This window comes from Chlorocebus sabaeus, chromosome 21 (genome assembly GCF_047675955.1).
Source record: "Chlorocebus sabaeus isolate Y175 chromosome 21, mChlSab1.0.hap1, whole genome shotgun sequence".
Lineage (NCBI taxonomy): Eukaryota > Metazoa > Chordata > Mammalia > Primates > Cercopithecidae > Chlorocebus > Chlorocebus sabaeus.
The window spans coordinates 112,629,711-112,650,747 of record NC_132924.1 but is presented as its reverse complement, the minus strand read 5'-3'; the positions used below and the strand labels follow the sequence as shown (position 1 = coordinate 112,650,747).

The 21,037-nt window shown below is 49.2% G+C and overlaps 1 protein-coding gene across 4 annotated transcripts in view; it reads left to right on the top strand.

Moving 5' to 3' along the window:
- HIPK2 (homeodomain interacting protein kinase 2) overlaps nucleotides 1-20,764 on the top strand; it is a 220,526-nt gene extending 199,762 nt beyond the window's left edge. For all 4 annotated transcript variants that reach the window (XM_007983125.3, XM_007983123.3, XM_007983126.3 and 1 more), the window contains exons 14-15: nucleotides 7,059-7,219; nucleotides 8,971-20,764. In XM_007983125.3, the coding sequence (XP_007981316.1) occupies nucleotides 7,059-7,219; nucleotides 8,971-9,441 (632 nt within the window). In that variant the 3' untranslated portion in view covers nucleotides 9,442-20,764. The remainder of the gene's footprint in view (nucleotides 1-7,058; nucleotides 7,220-8,970) is intronic.
- The last annotated feature ends 273 nt before the right edge of the window (nucleotides 20,765-21,037 follow it).

Sequence of the window (21,037 nt, the reverse complement as noted above, 5' to 3'; positions counted from 1 at the left end):
CTGGGGGCAGGGGGTCGTGGTGCCCACAGTGTCCTGGCTGCTCCACGAGAAAGACACACAAGCAGCACGCAGCTCACACTGTGCTCTCTCGGAAGGAGGAGACCTTACCTTCGGGAAAAATGGAGTCACAGCAGTCACATGACAGGGCGAGCATTCTGGTTGACAGGGGCCAGACCATACTTACTGCTAGGGTCTGGTGACCTGAGGACAGAGAACAGGCTGGAGCCCTCCCAAAATTAGGCACTCTGTGAGGAAAAGAAAATGAAGCTGTCCCTTCCACAAGGCTACAAGGACATCTCTCTCCAAAAACCATCTTTTTCCCCCCAGGCAAATATTTTGGTGGAAACCCTACCAGGAAGCAACATTCTCTAGCAGTAACCAAAGGGCCCTGGGAGGCACCCGAAGTCATTCGCACCAGGAGCCAGGATTCCTTAGAGAGAGCTGCACACTTTTCAGCTCAGCTATCCTTTAAATATTGTTTAAAGCTATATGCAGCACACATTTTTAAGTTTAAAGATTTGCAAAGGATAGCATTTGTCTTGTATCATTTAAGTTCCTTAAATATATGTTTGTGCAAACCTCGAAGCTGCAGACTGAACTCATTCCATATGCGGGAGCTGCCGTGCCCTCGCGAGCAGGGGCATTCCTCGTCTGGTGCCTGCCTTTCCCCAGCCAGTGGCGTTCAGTACTCATACACACCTTTAGCTGCAGAACCATCCTAGGCTTGGGAAAGTCAGGAAAGCAGCCTTCCTCAGCAACCTGGGGTGCAGTGATGCACACAGGCCAAGGTAGAGCCAGTAGCAGCTACCCCAGCTGCAGCGCCCAGAGCATGGGAGAGTTCAGGGCTCCCTCAGCCCTCTTAGGCCAGGATATGCGCTGCTGTTTCTCCACCATACTCAGCCCCTCCTGTGGCTCTCAGCCTTTCAGTCCTTCTCAGGTTGGGGTTAGTGAAGTTTCTTTTGGAAGCAACAGAATGAACTCTACACTGGCTTAAGAAAAACAACTTATTGGAAGGATGCAGGGCTAAGGGGAAGTTCAACAACTAAGTCCCAGGCAGGGCAGGAGCCAGAATCCCTGGGACCTGAGCCCTGGGGGCCAGATGCCTGCTCTCTGAAGCTGCCTTCACCCGACTCACAGCCAGCAGCTCCCAGGCTCCCAGGGTCCCATTTCCAGGAGACCAGAATTGATTGTCCCAGCTTGGAGAGACACCTGTTTTTTGTTTTTTGTTTTTCGGAGAGGAGTCTCGCTCTGTCACCCAGGCTGGAGTGCAATGGCACAATCTCGGCTAACTGCAACCTCTGCCTCCCGGGTTCACGCAATTCTGCTGTCTCAGCCTCCCAAATAGCTGGGATTAACAGGCATGCACCACCACGCCCGGCTAACTTTTTGTATTTCAGTAGAGATGGGGTTTCACCGTGTTAGCCAGGCTGGTCTCAAACTCCTGAGCTCAGGCAGTTCACCCGCCTTGGCCTCCCAAAGTGCTGGGATTACAGGCGTGAACCACCACGCCTGGCCAAGACACCTATTTTTTGAGCCTCAGCTTTAACCAGGAGACACAGTTCAATAATGACACCAACAGTAGCTAAAAACTTAAATGCCAGATACTCAATACTTAAGCCCTTAGATGCCAGATACTAAGCATTCTACACCTGTTAACTCATTTAATCCTCATCACTGCCCTACCTGGAGCTGCCATGATTTTCCCAGTTTCCCAGGTTAAAAATGGAGGCACAGAGGGGTTGACCAGCCTTCCCAGAGCCATGTGGCTGGGCCTCCCAGAGGTCTGGCCCTGGAGCTTATCTGTGCTGTGAGCAACCCGCCCCCCAACTCACCTAGTGCAGACAAGGCCACTGTAGCTGTTCTCAGGACAGGGGATCACGGAGAGTAGCTGGACAAGGCGTGACTGGAAAACTCTATAGAATGTTTCCTCACTGTTCCAAAGTGCACATTAGGAGGTTGACCTTCAGCATTAGCCCATTGTCGCTTTGTCCATCGCCACAGGAGGAGTTACTGTTATACTTTAATCTCTTGGTCCCCTTCAGGACGTCCTCCCTTACTCGGGGCTCTCGTCCTCTGAGAGCTTGGCAAGCTCTGAGCCAAGCCCCATCTCCTGTCCCCATGCTGACGGTAGCATCAGGGTTGCATCACGCCCATTTCATCTAACAGTCCCTGACCCCTTCGCTGATCCCTCGAGCTCAGTGTTTCTCCCTCAAATATCATTACCACAAAATGCCCAGGAAGTCGGAATAGAAGAAGTAGGTGACATGCGCAGCAGGGCCCAGCGACCCGCTGCAGAGCAGGAATGGGGCTTCCCCCAGCAAAGTAGCAGTGTGGCTACGGAAGGTGAGAAGCAGGCTCTGCAGAGCCAGTGTTTGCAGCTTTCTATTTTTTTTTCTACATGGAGTCCACAAAAATCCCTCCATCCGCCAGGTTTTGGGGGACCTTTGAGGCTACCGGGTTTGGCTTGGGCACAGTGTTGGGTCGCAAGGCCCTGATTCCCAAATGCAGGTCTGTTCAGCCAGGGCCAGGCAGCTCTGGAGTCCTGCGAAGCTTGCTAAGAACACCAATTCCGGATTTCCCGCATCTACCCAGGGAATTCTGATTCAGTAGATGGGGTGGGAGGGGCCCCGGGTGCTAATGCACGGTTGGATTTGCGGCCTCTGAGTTGCACCCACTGCCCCTATCCCCACTGAGGCAGCTCACCCTTCACTCAGAGCAGGGGGCTCTGTGGGTTTTGGGGTCAGGAAGGCCCCCTTCCACCTGCAGTGTGCACCAGAATCTCCTGTCCCCAGGTTTCCGGTTTTCCTTTGACCTTCTTGAGAGGCTGAGACCTCTAGAGGCACATTTCTCTCTTAATCAACAATTAATCAGCATTCTCTCTTGCTGGGCTTCAGCCTCAGGCATCTCCTCCTTGACTTTGATTTCATCGCCCTGGGATTTGTAATAGAATTGATCCAACTGAATTCAGTCAAGGGCCTGGTCATTTCCATGCATGGCCTCATTAATATTTAGCACTCTCTGCCCCAAGAATGACCAGATTCTCTCCTTTTACACTAACCACCCACAGGATACTTCACTGAGATGGTGTGAGCCTTCTGGTTCACCTAAAGATGCTCAGGCCCCAAAATGAATGCTCCGAATTCTTGCGTCTGAACATAGGGTGTAGACCTGTCTTCGGACATCTTGCAATATGTTCTTGCTGCCTCTCCTTTAATATGAAACATTCTACCTGATTCATCCTTTGAACACCCCTACTTTGGGCAACTTCCTCAAATATGAACAGCTTTAGAGTTGGGACTCTGTGGAACAACAGTGCCGCATTTTGGCGGATGACCGGATTCCCTGGCCAAAGCTCTTTCCCATACTCAGTTATTTCATTCTTCCTCTCCTAGGGCTTCCTTACACTTTTCAGTGTCACCAGGCAGTAATCCTAAAGTACAGCAAGGTTTCCAGAAAATATAAATCACAGCAATATAGCTGTCCTCAGCTCAGCATGGTGGCTCACGCCTGTAATCCCAGCACTTTGGGAGGCCAAGTGGGCAGATCACCTGAGGTCAGGAGTTCGAGACCAGCCTGGCCAACATGGTGACACCCCATCTCTACTAAAAAATACAAAAATTAGCCAGGTTTGGTGGCACACACCTGTAATCCCAGCTACTTGGAAGGCTGAGGCTGGAGGATCACTTGAACCCAAGAGGCGGAGGTTGCAATGAGCCGAGATTGCGCCACTGCACTCCAACCTAAGCAACAGAGCGAGACTCCATCTCAAAATAAAAAAAGGAATTTAGCTGTCCTCCATGGAAAGTCAAGGTAATAAACATATTTCAAGCACATTCCAGAAACTTAATGAAGAAAAATAACTGAGTACAAGATACAACACAGAAAGCGCTCAGATCAACAAAGGACAGTGGCAAGGAGGTCACTCATTACCTTTCTGTCTTAAAATGTGCTCGCTTTTTCCTGGGGAAAGCCTTCCTCAGTCTGGTTCTTAGACTAAAAATCAGTACCATGGCTGGGCACGGTGGCTCATGCCCATAATCCCAACACTTTGGGAGGCCGAGGCAGGCAAATCACTTGAGGTCAGGAGTTCACAACCAGCCTGGCTAACATGGTCAAACTCTGTCTCTACTAAAAATGCAAAAATTAACAGCTGGGCGCGGTGGCTCACACCTATAATCCCAGCAGTTTGGGAGGCCGAGGCAGGCGGATCACAAGGTCAGGAGTTCGAGACCAGCCTGGCCAATATGGTAAAACCCCGTCTCTACTAAAAATACAAAAATTAGCTGGGTGTGGCAATAGGCGCCTGTAGTCCTAGCTACTTGGGAGGCTGAGGCAGGAGAATCGCTTGAACCTGGGAGGCAGAGGCTGCAGTGAAATCATGCCACTATACTCCAGCCTGGGCGACAGAGCGAGACTGTCTCAAAAAAATAAAAAACAATTAGCTGGGCGTGGTGGTGCATGCCTGTAATCCCAGCTACTCGGGAGGTTGAGGCACGAGAATCATTTAAACCTGGGAGGCAGAGGTTGCAGTGAGCCAGGATCACACCACTGTACTCCAGCCTGGGAGACAGAGCTAGACTCCATCTCAAAAAAAGAATCAGTATTGTCTGTGTGCACATCTCACCTCAGCAGGACTGGTTGCCCAAGGAGGCGGGACAGCCCCCAGCCCCAGCACCAGACTCTTGTTCATTCCCTGGTCTGCCCTCCCCTTCTTGGTGGGGGACCATCTGCCTGTCTTTCCACCTGGAAGATGTTTTCTTCTCCATTAACTCTACTGTTCTTTAGCTTTTAAGGAACAGAGCAATGCTTGTTGTAACTATGGTTTCTAACTATACAAAACAAACCACACAGTCTTCAGGCTGCTTTGTCGTAGCCTTCACTTACTAAACCCCTCTTTTTCTGCGGCATTGAAGTTAGAGAAAGGTGTCTGGAATTTTCTCCCTCCCGCACTTTCCTAGGCTATTATGCAGGTTTGCTCCTAAAGAAGCCCAGTGTCGGCCAGGAGCAGTGGCTCATGCCTGTAATCCCAGCACTTTGGGAGGCCAAGGGCAGGTGGATCACCTGAGGTCAGGAGTTTGAGACTAGCCTGGCCAATGTGGCGAAACCCCATCTCTACTAAAAATACAAAAAAATTAGCCAGACGTGGTGCTGGGCGCCTGTAATCCCAGCTACTCGGGAGGCCGAGGCAGGATAATTGCTGGAACCTGGGAGGCAGAGGTTGCAGTAAGCCGAGATCGCACCTATCTTCTCACCAGTCTGGGTCTGTTTGTTGCTTTTGCCATTACAAAAGTGCTTGCATTTAATGAAGGGCTATGGCCAGTGGATCTGGGTGCATTTGATTTGAAATTTCACTTCGGTCTGTATTAATACTGCATTGTGTGTTAGGCGGCCCCCTTCTGGAGGAGAGCTGAGGTAAAGCATCTCTTCTGCTTTTATCAAGGGGCAATGGTCCTTCCTGCAGAGCTCCACCACCCGAGGTGGGGAGATGACCCCCACTCAGCAGCAGAACTCCCACCCTATGGGGCTGTTGTCCCTGCTGGGCTGGACACTCATGCCCTGTCCTGCCCTGTCCTGTTCTGGTGGCCTCCCTGGACTTGGGCTGTCCCTGCCTGTCAGCATCTTCACCTGGTTTATCCTCTGGCCTCGCTACCTCATCTGCGTGATCTGTGATGCCTCCTCCTTATTCACGCTTTCAGCATTCTCCCTGCCACCCCCGTCCCTGGTGGTACACAGTCACTGTCCTTAGCACACAGCAGGAGCTCAGAAAATACTTGTTGGATGAGTTAAAACCACTGGGCTCTGAAGAGGCTCCTGTGGCTCTCTGGCTGGGTAACATGGAAGCCATCCAGCTCAGGGTTCAACCTGCCTCTCTCAGAGCCCCTGACTACTCAGAGCGTGGTCCACTGCCTAGCAGCACTGGCACTCCCTGGGAGCTTGTCAGAAATGCAGATGCTCAGGCCTCCCAGAGCTGCTGGCCAGAGTCTGCACTGAACAAGATGCAGGAATTACATTTGAGAAGTGTTGATGGAGCCACCTGCTGACCCTGAGGTCACCTCTGGTGGGTCGCAGTGTTTCTTCCACTCTTCAGCCCCCTTGGCAATAACATGGAAGCCATTTTGTGCTTGGCTGTGTTTGGCTTACAGGGCCACTCCTGGATGACTTAGTCTCATCCTGCCTAGAGGCAGGTAACTAGACCAGGTGACTCTGAGGGTTATTTTAGCTTCTAGTAGTTCATTATGTCCCACCACAGACACTGTTTCCTCTGATACTCATAGTCACCCACAGTGGGGACCAAGCAGGGATCCTGTCTTAGTCTATTTTGTATTGCTGTAACAGAGTACCTGAGACTGAGTAATTTATAATCAATAGAAATTTATTTGGCTCACGATTCTGAAGGCTGGAAGTCCAAGAACAGGGTGCCAGCATCTGGCGAGGACCTTTGTGCTGCATCTTCCCAGCACAGGAGGCAGAAGGGCAAGAGAGCATGAGGGTGAGGGGGCCAGACTTGTTTTCATCAAAAAAGCCAGTCTCTCAATAGCTAACCCACTCCCGAGATAACAACGTTAATGCACTGATAAGTCATACACTCGTGAGGGCTTTGCCCTCAGAAGCTAACATCCCTTACTGGCCCCACCCTAAACACTTGCATTGGAGACTAAGTTTCTAACACAAGAACTTCAGGGAACACATTCAAATTATAGCAGATCTCTCCCACCCATTTTCCAGATGCTGGAAGTCACACCTCCCAGAGGAGCAGCACTGGGCCTGGCCTCAGGCTGCTGGCCCACCTTGCCTCTCCTGATTCTTTTCCACTTTCCCTTCTTCATGCCCTCATGCAGCCCCGTCCACCCTCCCAGCCAAGGGAGTGAGCCAGAGCCCTACTACATCCAGAGTCAAGGCAAAGTCCTAGTGGGTCCAGAGGAGATGAGGCTGATTTGTGACTGCCCGGTGTCAGGCACATGTTTCTTACTGGAATGCCACTTTTCTCTGGTGGGGTAGCATCTTCTGGGCAGCTGGGACCCTGCCACCCATCTGACCTCTTTCTCCTCCTGCCACAGTCAACACCAGTCACCACTCGTCCTCCTACAAGTCCAAGTCCTCCAGCAACGTGACCTCCACCAGCGGTCACTCTTCAGGGAGCTCATCTGGAGCCATCACCTACCGGCAGCAGCGGCCAGGCCCCCACTTCCAGCAGCAGCAGCCGCTCAATCTCAGTCAGGTAAGTCCCACGGCTGGCGCCCCAGGCCAGGCAGAGCCCCCATCCCCTCATCCTTCCGCTTCAGAGAGGATCACTGTGGCGGCCCCTCACCCACCTCACAGGACTGCAGTCCTGGCCACGGGTGGCAGCACATGCCCTTGGTGACCTCTGGTGGCTTCTTCCACCACAGGTCACCCTGGGGGAAGTTGATATCACCGGTGTACAGAGAGCTGGCCCAAAGCAAAGCAACTTGTCTAATGTTACAAAGCCCTTAGTGACATGGTGCTAGAGCTTAAAAATAGGATGGCCCACATATTGCTGTTTCAGCCCAGCAAAGGGTAGAGCACTGTGTCCCAGCCCTGTCGGCCTGGGTCTCCAGGGACAGACCTGCATCCGACTCATTGCAGGGAGGGCCCACACACCACAGCCCCCAAGTGAAGGTAAGAGTTGTCCCAGGACCTGGAGGAAGCGGGGTGGGTTGAGGTGAAATGTGAGTGACCCGAGTTTCTGCAGGCGCAGGGCTGTGTCAAGGGCTCTTCATCAGGCCTGACTCACACGGTGGACTCAGGGCCCCTGTTTCTCTAGAAACAAGATGAGATAAATGGGGTGTTTGTGTTCAGAGCTTCTCATCTGAAGTGCTGCCCCAGGTCATCAGTGGAGCCTGTGTCTCTGTCACGTGACTTAGGTTCTCCAGGTAGGAGAGGGCTATTTTATTTGGACTGACAGAACTTCGAACAGCGATGCCTCTGAGAGCCAACCCTTTCTTTTTTTTTTTTTTACGACAGGGTCTTTTTCTGTCACCCAGGCTCAGGTGCAATAGCACAGTCATGGCTCTCACTGCAGCCTCTGCCTCCTGAACTCAAGTAATCCTCCCACCTTAGCCTCCCAAGTAGCTGAGACTACAGGCATGAGCCACCACACCTAGCTAGTTTTCAAAATTTTTTGTAGAGATGTTGTGAGAGCCAACAATTTTGAGAACAAGATTTTACAGTGAGTAAGAAAGCAGTTGCTGCTCAAAGAGTGTGTCCTGGCCGGGTGCGGTGGCTCACTCCTGTAGTCCCAGCTTCTCGGCAGCCCAAGGCGGGGGGGTCATTCGAGGCCAGGAGTTCAAGGCTACAGTGAGCTAGGTTCATGCCACTGCACTCCAACCTGGGGCATCCTGATAATGCCACAGCTTCTATGTGTCCTTGGGAGAAATATTTTCTCCTGTAACTTTGTGGCTGGCTTTATCATGTATCACCCCAGCCTGGTGAGTGGCAGGCCAAGTCAGGACTTTCTCAGTCCAAGTGATTTTTTTTTTTTTTTTTTTTTTTTTTTTTTTTGAGAGAGAGTCTCACTCTGTCACCCAGGCTGGAGTGCACTCGCGTGATCTCAGCTCACTGCAATGTCTACCTCCCAGGTTCAAGTGATTCTCGTGCCTCAGCCCACCAAGTAGCTGGGACTACAGGCAAGGCACATGCCACCATGCCCGGCTAATTTTTTTGTATTTTAATAGAGACGGGGTTTCGCCATATTGGCCAGGCTGGTCTCGAACTCCTGACCTCAGGTGATCCGCCCACCTCTGCATCCCAAAGTGCTGGGATTACAGGCATGAGCCACCATGCTGAGTCCCAAGTAAATTTTTACTTTCTCAACACACAGAGGGAAGCCTTTTCTGTCACTTCTGGAGTCTTTCCCTTCTCTTCCTCCTTCCTGCCCTCCTGCCCCTCCTCCCATTCCTTCCTCCCCATGTGTCAGCCCCTGACGTCTCTCTTGGTGCCTCTCCTCCCCAGGCTCAGCAGCACATCACCGCGGACCGCACCGGGAGCCACCGACGGCAGCAGGCCTATATCACTCCCACCATGGCCCAGGCTCCCTACTCCTTCCCGCACAACAGCCCCAGCCACGGCACTGTCCACCCCCACCTGGCTGCAGCCGCCGCCGCCGCCCACCTCCCCACCCAGCCTCACCTCTACACCTACACCGCGCCTGCGGCCCTGGGTTCCACCGGCACCGTGGCCCACCTGGTGGCCTCGCAAGGCTCGGCGCGCCACACCGTGCAGCACACTGCCTACCCAGCCAGCATCGTCCACCAGGTCCCCGTGAGCATGGGCCCCCGGGTCCTGCCCTCACCCACCATCCACCCGAGTCAGTATCCAGCCCAGTTTGCCCACCAGACCTACATCAGCGCCTCGCCAGCCTCCACCGTCTACACTGGATACCCACTGAGCCCCGCCAAGGTCAACCAGTACCCTTACATATAAACACTGGAGGGGAGGGAGGGAGGGAGGGAGAGAATGGCCCGAGGGAGGAGGGGGAGAAGGAGGGAGGCGCTCCTGGGACCGTGGGCGCTGGCCTTTTATACTGAAGATGCCGCACACAAACAATGCAAAAGGGGCAGGGGCGGGGGGCAGGGGGACGGGACGGGACGGGACACCAGTGAAACTTGAACCGGGAAGTGGGAGGACGTAGAGCAGAGAAGAGAACATTTTTAAGAGGAAGGGATTATAGAGGGTGGGAAATCTATGGTTTTTATTTTAAAAAAGAAAAAGGAAAAAAAAAAAGTCAATAACAAAAAACACAGCTCAAGAACCCATTCTACGCCAAACTGGAAAGGAGAAGAGAGCAACAGGAAGATTCCAGAAGCGGGGGCCCCAGTTTTTGAAGAACTTTATGAACTTTTCAAAGATTATTTTCATATGACAGCAAGTGATACGGAAGACTTTGCTGTCAGGGACACCTGATATGGAAATCAAATAGATTTTTAATTAATTGAACATAAGATTTAGGGATTTTTCCAGAACTCGAAAGGGTCAACAGCTCTCCAGAACGTCAGGCTGCAGCCTGGGGAGGCTGATGTTTGGAGCTGGTGTGGGGTTGGCAAAGCCAAGTCCAGGCTCCCTAGTCAGGAAAGATGGGGGGCGTCCAGGCTGCTGGAAGGCCCTCCGGGGCGCAGGGCGGGTTTTCTTTTTCTGAGCCCTCTGGATAAATCCCTAAGCAATGTTGTTCCTCAAATGTCATTAATAATGTGTGTTGCAAACTTTAGGTTTTTTTCTTTTCTGAAAATGTATTTTCTCTTTGAATCCACCCCTAGTCGCATAGCGTAGGGCTAGCGGTCGTCACGGACACCCTAGTAGAATGTAGCACTCAGCACCCTTGTCTCCTACCTTGTGTTCAACTCCAATGATACCAATAGAATATTCCTCAATGTAATTGCACAAAAAAAAAAAAGCGATATAACATAGGCATGTAACCAATGTGGCGGTGCAGGTGTGCGGGTGAGCGAGCGCATGTGGGTGTGCACGCACCGCCCTCTCCGGGTGGCCCTCGGCGCCGCCACCCTAGCTGGCGCAGTCTTGACACTGCATCCTTCCCTCCTAGTGCCTTACCGAGCGACAGACGCGGCGTGAGGGTTTACTTCCACTGGTACTCCAAGAAACTGAGGCTAGTCAGACACAATCTCAGCTCTTCTGTTGTGCTGTTGTAACAGTTTACTCTGGCCTTTTTTTTTTCTTCTTTTTCTTTTTAAAATGTTAATGCCCATTGTCTTTCCTGGACTGTTTGCTAGCGGCAGGATGCCAGGGAAGCTGGCAGGAGCTAGGAGAGAGTCCGTGGATCTTGAAAGAAATATGGGAGACAGATGCCTGGCAGGTGTGTCTGGAGATGGGGACAGCGGGAGTTGAGTTGTGGTAGTAGTTGAGTTGTACTTTGTGGGTGGAGGCCCAGAGAGACTCCCCGCCCTTCACCCCTGCCCCACTCTGTCCCCAGCTCTGCCATTTGTGAGGCCAGAGGTTTCGGGACTGTTGGCCTTGCCAGGCAGCTGTCTCCCGCCCCAGGCAGCACCCCCAGTCCCTCCCACGGTGAGAGCCTGGAGCTCTCAGCCTCGCCCGGGACTCCACTCTCTCCTCCGACTCCCTGGGCTGTTTTGCTCTAAAGATCTTGCCAGATCCCTCCCTCTGTAGACAACCACCAACCTCTGTTTGCTGTTGAATTCTCTCCTCACATTACCCAGGTCTGCTGAAGACATGATTTTGGTTTTGGTTTCCAAGGGTTCTGGTGGGCAGAAGGTTGGAGGGACACTTACGAGGGTGACTGGGGGTCTGACGCTGCGCTTTGGAAAAATTCACACGTTAAATTTCCAAAGAAATCTGTCCTTTGCCCTCTTTGCACCTTTGACACATTCTGGAAGTTTTCTCAGGCTTTGGACACTGCTGGGGATGGAGGTGTGGAGAGGTGGGGAGTTCTCTGTCTTCATAGTAAATAACTCTGAAATATGTGAATGTGATTGGCAGGAGAATCTGGCCAAGGATGGGGCCGAAAAGGGTGGTTCTAATTGTTTGCTTCTGATGTTGAGTCCTTAGCTGGCCCCACAGGCAGGTTTCCAAGGTGCAAAGAGATCTTTCCCAAGTCAGCGGCCCCATCCTTATCCTCCCACCCTTTACTTCCTCACTCTGCAGTCTCCCTCAAGGATCTACTGTGAAAGGTGTGTTTGTAGTGATATCCAACTAACTCAGTAACGAAGCCGTTACTTAGCTCTTAGCTGTGAAATAACTCTGGAAACTTCCCCACCCCAACCATAAATTATTACTTACAAAGAAATAGGTCCCCAAACTGGAAACAGCTTAGTCCAGCGAGAAAGAAGGACACCATGACTGCTCGATGCTGGGCACAGCTGGGCCGTCTTGCCAAGTGCCCGCTGGAGGCTGAGCAGGCAAGAGGCCTGCAGCAAGGAGATGCCTTCCCCTCAGGCCATTGTCAATACCGTCTTTATCTGGAGGTGGGGAAGTGCAGCCCTCTGAGACAGCAGGACAATGGTCAGTTCAGAGAGGGTGAGGGCAACAGAGGCTTCAGAGGACACAGAAGCCAGAGGACCCCCTGCCCCACAGCTGGGTCAGCCTGGAAAATCCGTCTGTTAGGGACTTTTTGGCAGCCAGATGGCAGCAGTAGCCCGTTAGGCCTCATCCCGAGTTCCAAGTCGTGGTTGCAAATGAGCCTCAGTTCGCCTTATTGGAGAGCACCCCCAGACTCCGGGGCACAGTTCACTTCCAGCGCTTTCTAGATCTGATCTTTTAGGGGGAAAGACAGCTTAAAATGTTCTTTTTGTTTTAAAGAAAATTCTTCTGTCTGCTTAAGTTGGAGGCTACTTTCACCTGACATTTTCTTTCCTTTTATTCTTCCAGATCAGGAATGAAATTTCCATGCTGCTCATAAAGATAATATTGTACTAATTATTTTAATTACCATTGTAATTATGATCATTATGTTGATATTTTAGTCAGGGTTTTAAATGCACGTTTATTCCAAGTATCTTTGTATTTTCTCTTTAATATTTAAACTTATTCTCTCTGTGAGTATATGAGTAGACTGGAGGGACATCCACATGTCCAGTTTTGTCAGGCAAAAAAAAAAGGAAAGACTTAAGAAGTAGGAAAATTGTTTCTGTCATCTCTATCCCACCAAGAGCCGTCAAGAAAGATCCACCACAGAACAAAAGTTTAAAGAAGAATCAAAGCCTTGATTGGGCTTCTGACAACATAGTCACCATCAAGGTTGTCATTTTCTAGATCCCAGCGAGCTGGGATGCGACATCAGGTGGCATCTCGTGGGCTCGGGGAATGCCGAGTCACTGACTATCCAGCCCTTAGCTGGCTTCTCTCCCACATCCTCAGAGTTCTCCTGTGCTTCTGAAATCTGTTAACTGAATCTTTGGCTTGCCTCTGATATTTAAGCAAGAAAATTTCCTCCCAGAGGTGACCCCAGCCGCTTCCCCACACATCCACCCTTTTCCCATCTGCGCACCTGGGGCGTGGCTTAACATTCTTCACTGCAGAAACATTTGCCCCCTCCCAGAAGCTGCTGGGCACAGTGAGGTGGCGTAAGAGTGACTGGCAGGTGGTACCTCCCCCAGAAAATTTCACCACACCACCCAGTTCCTCAGCCTGCCCCCTCCCCCTGTGATGCATGCTCCCAGCACCCAATTCTGGCCAGCTGGAAGTGGCTGGAAGGATGGCAAGAGGCCAGAGAAACCCTGAACAAAGCTGGGTGGCTGCTCAGGCATCACAGGTTATGCCCCCTCTGAAAGTGGGCTCCGGCCACATCCTCAGTGCACTGTGCTGTGTGTGCTGGGTGCTCACATGCTGTCCCCAGACCCACAAAGTGCTAGGCCCCAGATGAAGAAAGGGGTGAAATAGCCAGCTTCACCAAAGGGAAGGGAAGGGAAGTATTGGGCGATGCCAGCCCCACAGATGCTCAGCAGGCATTAGTGCACATCCTCCTAGTCCTCACCCGATGGCCTCCTCTACCCCATGCATGGAGCTGCCACATCAGAAGCCCCAGGAGAAGCTCCGTGCAGGAGAGGCCAGCTCCCTGAAAGCCCAGTTGCATACCTGGCTGAATCTGCCATGTGGTCACCTCGGCAAATAGGCTGCTGTCACTAGGACCAAGCTCTCAAGCAGAGGGATGCCAATCTGGTCCTTACTTAGCCCACAAATCATCTAGCGCATCCTCTAGTCTTTCGTGGGCTTCCTCCTTCCCTTTTGAAGAAACATTGTTCAGAGGAAGAGGGGAAGATTTGAAATGTCAGGTCATGGAGGAGTGTTTAATTGGAGCCTGGTGAACCGCAGGGCGATTTGCTTCTGCTCACTGGGTTCTGACTGGCCCGTCTGGACGTGGGCCCCCATGTCTCCGTGCTTAGGGCCTCTTCATGATGTTTTGAATGTTTCCAAGGGAAGTGGGTGAGCAGATCAAGGGGGTGGGAGAGTCGAGGCTTGATGCCAATTAATACTGTGAAGTGGAGCGTGCGGTCAGTGGAATTCAGAGGAAAAAGAAGGGTTGGAGCAAAGCGGCATTCATCTCCTGGACTGTTAGCCTTTCTAGTCTTCCTGGTGGCTGAGGTGTTTGCAGGCTGCGGAAGCCAGCTGACCTTTGTCCTCTTCAACCTGGAAGACTCAGCCTGCCCAGACACCAACGTGTGAGACAAATGGATGTCAGGAAGGGAAGGGGAGATTAGCCCAACTGCCGACAGAACGATTTCCCTTGGTTGGACCTTGGGAATGGCAAACACTCATATTGGAACAAGCTTGGGGTGGAAGATTTAGGCCGTGTGAGCGTGTGTGAGTGAGTGGAACAAACTTTCTTGGAAACTGGAGGGAGGAGATGAGGAGGCTTCGGGAAGTATTACTGATGGCTTATAGTTGAGAGAGCGACATGGGGCCCCAGCTTGCCCCAGCTTTCGTCCCAGGTTCTCTTTGTCTGATGCTGAGGGCAGGGTGGGGTGTGGGACCACCACTCTTGCTGGCCTGTCAGGTAGCCACTAGGACAGAAAATGGAAAGAAAGAAATGACTCAGTGCTCTCAACTAGCAGAGAGAATTCAAGAGAGGCGAGGGTTCCTTCCGCAGGCAGCCTGGGACTCCACAGTGCCAGCAGGAGTGACTTTGCCACGAGACATTCCAGCCCAAGGGACTTTGCAGGCTTCATTCCCTGTCTATGTCTTTTCCTTCTGATGTGTTTTACAGATTTCTGACGGGGAAGTTTCAAACTTGAGCAGGCCAGAGATGTCCTTACCAAATTGGAAAGGAAGGTGAAGCTGTTCCTTTCTTTAGCCAAAGAACCCTTCTCAAAGATGCCTCCAGAGATGGACAAAATGGCCTTCCCCTCCTTCCTTTCCAGGCAATAATGACATCATTAGTGATGCAATTCTGTTTGTCTTTCTCTTTCCTCTCTGTCCTTTTTTTTTAAAAAAAAAAAAAAAATTGTATTTGTTTCAAAACTGTGCTATTCTTTTAAGAGGAGTGGAGGACACCCCTTGGATGCTGCTGCTACTGGGAGACAAGGAGCCGTACCAATAGGTGGGCTTGACTAATCCTGGGCCACCATGGGAGCGAGCAAAGCAGAGCTGCCAGGAGTTCAGCTGCATCAGGGACGTAGAGCACGTGGGGGCTGGGCTCGGAATAGCAGTACTTTTCCACTTTGATGCCTTAGAACTCTTATTTCTCATCTCCACAGACCAGACTCAGTAAAATCTCAGGCCACTAGAGAATGGAAGGCGGTGAAACAGGATTTAAATGCAAAAGAAACGTATTGGAGGCTTTTGGCACCGTGGCTCACTAGAGGGACCCAGCATAGTAGAGGTTTCTCGTGTCTTTGTTGCAGCTTCCGAAAAGTTCAAAAAAGAGCTCCAGGCCGTTCTTTGCTCAGACCCAGTGAGAGTTTGTGGAGAAGTGCCCCCTGCAGGTCTCCTGTCCCGAACACCAGCACCAGAGGGGGTCTTCCTGATGCCCCCTGCTGGACTTGCCCAAGCCTATGGGAGCCCCTCATCTCAGATCCCTGTGCTGAACATGGCACCGACTGTCCCTTATTTGTTAAAATTTGCAATATCTCTCAAGTAAATAATAGCCAGCATTTGTTGAATACTTTCACGACTCCCGGGCCAAGGCCTTTATGAGCGTTGTCTCAAGGGGCCCCCACAGCCACCCCACAGGGAGGCGGATAACAGCCCCCATTTATAGATAAGGGAGCTGACCAGATGCTCCCAGAAGTGGCAGGTGTTGAAGGAAGGATAAAGCAGTGATGGGCCAGAATTCCCATGGTGCCCTTCCTGAGATGTGATTTTTAATCTTTTAACTTTTTAAATTAATAGCAATGCGTGGCCTCATATTTCTATGAACCATTTAGTGATACTCCCGCTTCCTGCATACCGCACACTGTGCTGGGAATTGCTCATGGGTCGTCCTGTTTCATCTTTTCAGCAGCCCTGTGAGATCGGCAATATTAGTCCCCCTACAGCTGAGGAAACTGCCCAGAGCCACACAGCTCATGAGGGGCAAGGAGGGCTTGAACCTGAGTCTGCCCAGCTCCAGAACTGAGCTTGCAGTCATTGGCTGCAGCTGTCTCCTGCATGTCTGAGCAAAGAAAGGCCTTTACACAGCATCACCCTGTGCCATCCCGCGCACTGTGGGACTCAGCTGAAGGACTGTGCAAAGAGGGGGCTCCTGAGTTGGATTTAGGCAAAAGGGGCAGAATTAGTTTGATTTTTAGAGAAAATCTCTGGAGAGTTTCTTTTGATTCATAGTAGAATTCCTTTTAGATTTCTTTCCAGCATACCAACTAGCTTTAGTAGTGCTGCTACAACCGGCTCTTATAAGTAAGAGTGAAAAAGAAGTATTCTTTTCTTCTTTAAAAAATAATTTTTTCTTGCTTATAGTTAATTCTAGAAAGGCAATACTAAAGGTATATATTTTTTTCAAAATGCTATTTTTTACTGCACTTGATAATTATCCTGACAGCTCTGATCTCTGTGATAGATTCACTCTTCAGCTCTGGGCAGAACCAGAGGCAGGGTTCGCACCAAATTTGTAAATACCATATGTGGGTCTGGTGTCCAGGAACTTTTTTCTTTCTGTTAAAAAAGAAAAAAAAGAAAAATAAAAAAAAAAAAAAAGAAGTAGAGGTGGAAGAAAGACAAGACTTAGAGGAACAAAAGAATGTTTTCTGTTGAGATAGATACTCTTCTCAAAGAAATAGCAACAATTGTATAAACAGGAAAACCAGCCAGCTTTCATGATAAAAGGAAGGAGTGTCTCTTGCCCTGGTATGAGATTAACAGAAATACAGATGCATTTTTGTTTTGGTTGAAAGACGGTGAGAATTTAGAAATGCTTAGGACTAGATTTTTAATTTTTTAAAAGAACTATTATCATTTATTATGGAATATTTTTCAGTTGTTTTCAGTGGGTTTCTTGTTCCTTTTTTCGTTTAAAACCTTCTTTGTTGACTGGCTCCAGGCTTGTTTGCCTAAATTCTTAGGTAGTTTACACAAGTTCTAGAATCTTTTAGAACTTTAACTCCATTGGAAGCAAACCCAACTAATCGGAGTTTGAAATCCTGGTTGGTTTCAATAGGTATTCTGGAATTCTGGCAGAACACCTAAAGATTTTTTTTAAGAAGGTTTTAGATACATTATCTTACACAAACTGTGACCTAATGGCAATAATTACCTCAAATGTGGGCATTCATCCTGGTTTTAGCCTTTTTTGAAATCATGTAGCCAGCTTGATCTTGGGATTTAAAGACTATGAATTCTCTGTGGGCTGAAAATAATGATTACTTCATACCCTGGTCATCGTTGCTTAAGTGAATTCTGAAAATAGCTCATCTTTACAACAAAAATGAAACCAAGGAAGAGATTATTCTTTGTGTGTTGTACTCAAATGTGATGTTCAAATGCACATGTTAAGTATATATGTTTTTAGCTACTGTAAAATGCTGTTAGCCTTCTAAGCTATCAAGAGAGTCACATTTTAAATGAGTAAACTAAACTATTGACTGTGGATACTTAAGCATATTTCTGGCTACGTTTTATAGTTAAAGTGTTTTATAGTTTACATTTAGACTGGTACTTTTTAAAGAAAAGTTCTGTTTATAACTGACATCTGCAAACCCCAGCGAATGCCTCTTAGTTGCAGTCTGCGTCTCCCCCAAGGCAGGTGTGTTGTCCCAGACTCTTCTGTAGTCCAGCATGTGCACTGCCCTCCGGATTATTAGTTTCCATGTGAACCCGAGAGAACATGAAAGGCAATCCAGACGGAGGGAGAAGGTGTGAGTCCGCAGCCCGGGCCAGATGCGAAGGTCTCATGCGTGTCATCTAAACACTTGAGTTCAAGGCCTTCTCTCTGACATCTTGGGAAAGTCATTGAGAACAGTTAACCTGGTTCATTGATTTTTGTCTTGATTTGAATATTTAACTTATTAATAGATCCACTGATTTCCAGGCACCAGGCAGTAGAAGAGACTGGGATTCAGGTGACCATGAAGGCGCAGCTGCTACTTCTGGGCCTGGGGTGATATTTTGATCAGCGCTTTGTAGGGGAGGACCATATACCCCTATTCCCATGGTCGCTGGCTGGGTTTTCCATATATCTGCTGTCATTTATTCGTTTTCCCCTTGAAAGCAAAATCAGTGTAAAAGGCTATGTTTACGTTTTACTCATTGTCCAGCTTAGACTCAAAGCCTAGTTCAGTGGGAGGGAGGCCTTAGCATCCTCTCAGAGATGGTCAGGGCTGAGCAGGAGAAGAAGGCGGAGACAGAGGGGCAGCTCAGCCTGGTCCATTGAGACCTACTCTAAACAGACATCGTGTTTGGAACAAGAGAGATGCTTTGAGATGGGAATAGGCCCCACTGTCACGCAGAAACAGACTGGGGGGATGGCAGTTGCCCTGAGTCTTGGTTTCTTTTGCTTTCTCTTGTGCCACCACCAAACTGCAGAGGACCTGCCGCGACCTAAAGGGCATTCCTTTAGCAGATAAGACCTTGAAAACTGCAAAACACCTGGGACCAGGGAGCTTTTAAAAAATACAAAAAATATACCACTTTTGCTTTTTCCCTGTGAACTGCATTGACAGTGTGTTCTTACGACAGTCTTTTGGTAGAAATGTTACAGTAAAATAGTTTTCATCTCACCCCTCCTAATCATACTCCCACTTTCCTGTTTGTGTGGTGGTGGTGTTGTTTTTTTCCTTTACATGAATTAACCAAATGAATTTTGTGTCATTGTTTTTGGGGCTTATATTTTTAAAACATAGAAATTGCCTTTTTGTTCATTTGAAAAGTAAGTATGTTGTATCTGAAAAAGGGCTCTGCCTCTGCTCTCCCTAGCTTCCTTGTAACCAATCTCCACATGAATCTCTCCTGGCACTGCCCCCTTCCTTATATAGGGTCACTGTCCCCAGGGCCACCTCTGCCTCCACCCTGCTGTCACCACTGCCCCGGGCCAAGGCACCCAGGACTCCCAGAAAGTGCAAGAGCCGGCAAGAAGGCCCCAGTCAGCCTTGAGACTGGTGGTCAGAACTCCCTGTCAAGAGTCGCCTGCTGGGCTGAAGGGGCAACAGATTGTCATTGTTGAAATTGTTTGGCTCAGGTTATAAGGAGGAACTTGGGAAGTAGAAAGTGACTTGACCATGCACATCCCTGGTAGCTTCCTGTAACTAATGAACAGAGAGCGCACCCCCACCCCGCCCCGTCCTGCCCCACCCAGTCCCCGAGCAGATGTTCCCGCCTGCGCTGCCGTGAGTCAAGTCGGTCCCCCGTTTTGGCTCTCCTCCCTTTTGTGTTCCTGCTTACTTCAACCTTCTTCCATGGACTTTCCAGGGCACAATCATCTCTGGCCCCCAAATCATCTCTTCATCCTCTGTGTGTGCATTTTTTTAACCAAATGAAATAGACAAGAAAGTCATACTTTGGGGCAGCAGAATTTCTAGTTTAGTAGAATCACTGTATAGAGATAGATATTGATATATATGTTTGTGTATATATATCAAACCAAATTTGATAGGAGAAGTATAGCTTTACGGATGAGGAAGAGGAAGAGCTCTTTAGAGGTCGGAGTTAGCACTGGTGTCTTGGACGTGCATGGGCCTTGTCCCAGGCCACTCCGCACACGTGGGACTGAGGCGTGGCGCCAGGCCCTTGTCATCCACCTCACCATGGCAGAGCCAGCGGGCCCTGTAGGGTGCACCTGCTCTCACTGGGTCCCAGCTTCAAGCGCATCGGTGGGTGATGGGGGCAACAAATCAGAGTGACTGGAATTTTCCATCCCGTTTTGCTTTGACCACATGTATTGAGCTGCAGCCTCTGATATTCTATCACATTTCCAAAAATGGTATCCATTAGGACAGAAAGAGGACGGATCTGTAGAAATGTTTACCTTTCAACTGCCCATGAATTCAGGACACTGGATAGAAAGACTCACTCCCCAAAATGAGAACAGGGAAGAGGAGACCTGGTGACACTGAGTCACCAGGTCCAAGGAACGTGGCTCCTTCCCCAGGGTCATCTCACCTAGATCTTTCTCTCCCAGGTCATCTCAGCTCAATCTCAATAACCCTATGAAAGCCCTGGTCTGTTGTGTTCCTTCACCGTACGGTTTCTGTAATAAAAAGTGTTAATCCATGTTAATCTGTGTGAAAATTATTGCGTGCAACAGTATTTTCTCGTGTACCTCTTTTTCCTATGTGAATTGTCCCTCTTTTTTATTTATAAATGTCTACTTTTGTTTTTTTAAAGACAAACCAATGTGTTGTAGACCTATATGTAACCTATTCCTTAGTCTCATATTATAGGTATGTTATAAGAATGGATATTTTACTTGGCTTTAGAATGTTTTACAAGAAAACTAATTCTTAACTGATCAAGTCCTTGCTACTAAAATGCTTGTGTTTTTCATCATGACGTCGTGTGCTTCTAAATTAATCATTTTCGTTGTAGAAAAATGGAGTGAATTTATATTAGTCTTGGAAACTAATAATAGCATTGTAAATTTATGAGATGATTTTAACAGAAAAAAATATAGAAGAATATAGTTATTTTAATTGTAATATTACTAACTGTAGGGTGAGAAAAAGGGGATCTCATTGTGGTGAACTATGTTATAGCTTGTTACTCACAGTTTCTTTTTGATCATTTTTTCGGTCTCCGAGGTGAAACGACTTATTAATTAAAATTTGTAAACTCACATATGCATATTGTATATGTGTAGAAATGTAATCACACTTTGTCTTGGAATTACATTAAACTGTTGGAAATCACTGTACACCTGCCTGGCATGCTTATTTATCCTGGAACCAGACCTGTCATAAGAGCGAAGAGTTTATTGTTACAAGTAATGTATTTTGGGTTTGTTTGTTTGTTTATTGAGACGGAATTTTGCTCTTGTTGCCCAGGCTGGAGTGCAATGGCACGATCCCGGCTCACTGCAACCTCTGCCTCCCAGGTTCAAGCGATTCTCTTGCCTCAGCCTCCCAAGTAGCTGGAATTACAGGCATGCGTCACCACGCCCGACTAATTTTGTATTTTTAGTAAAGAT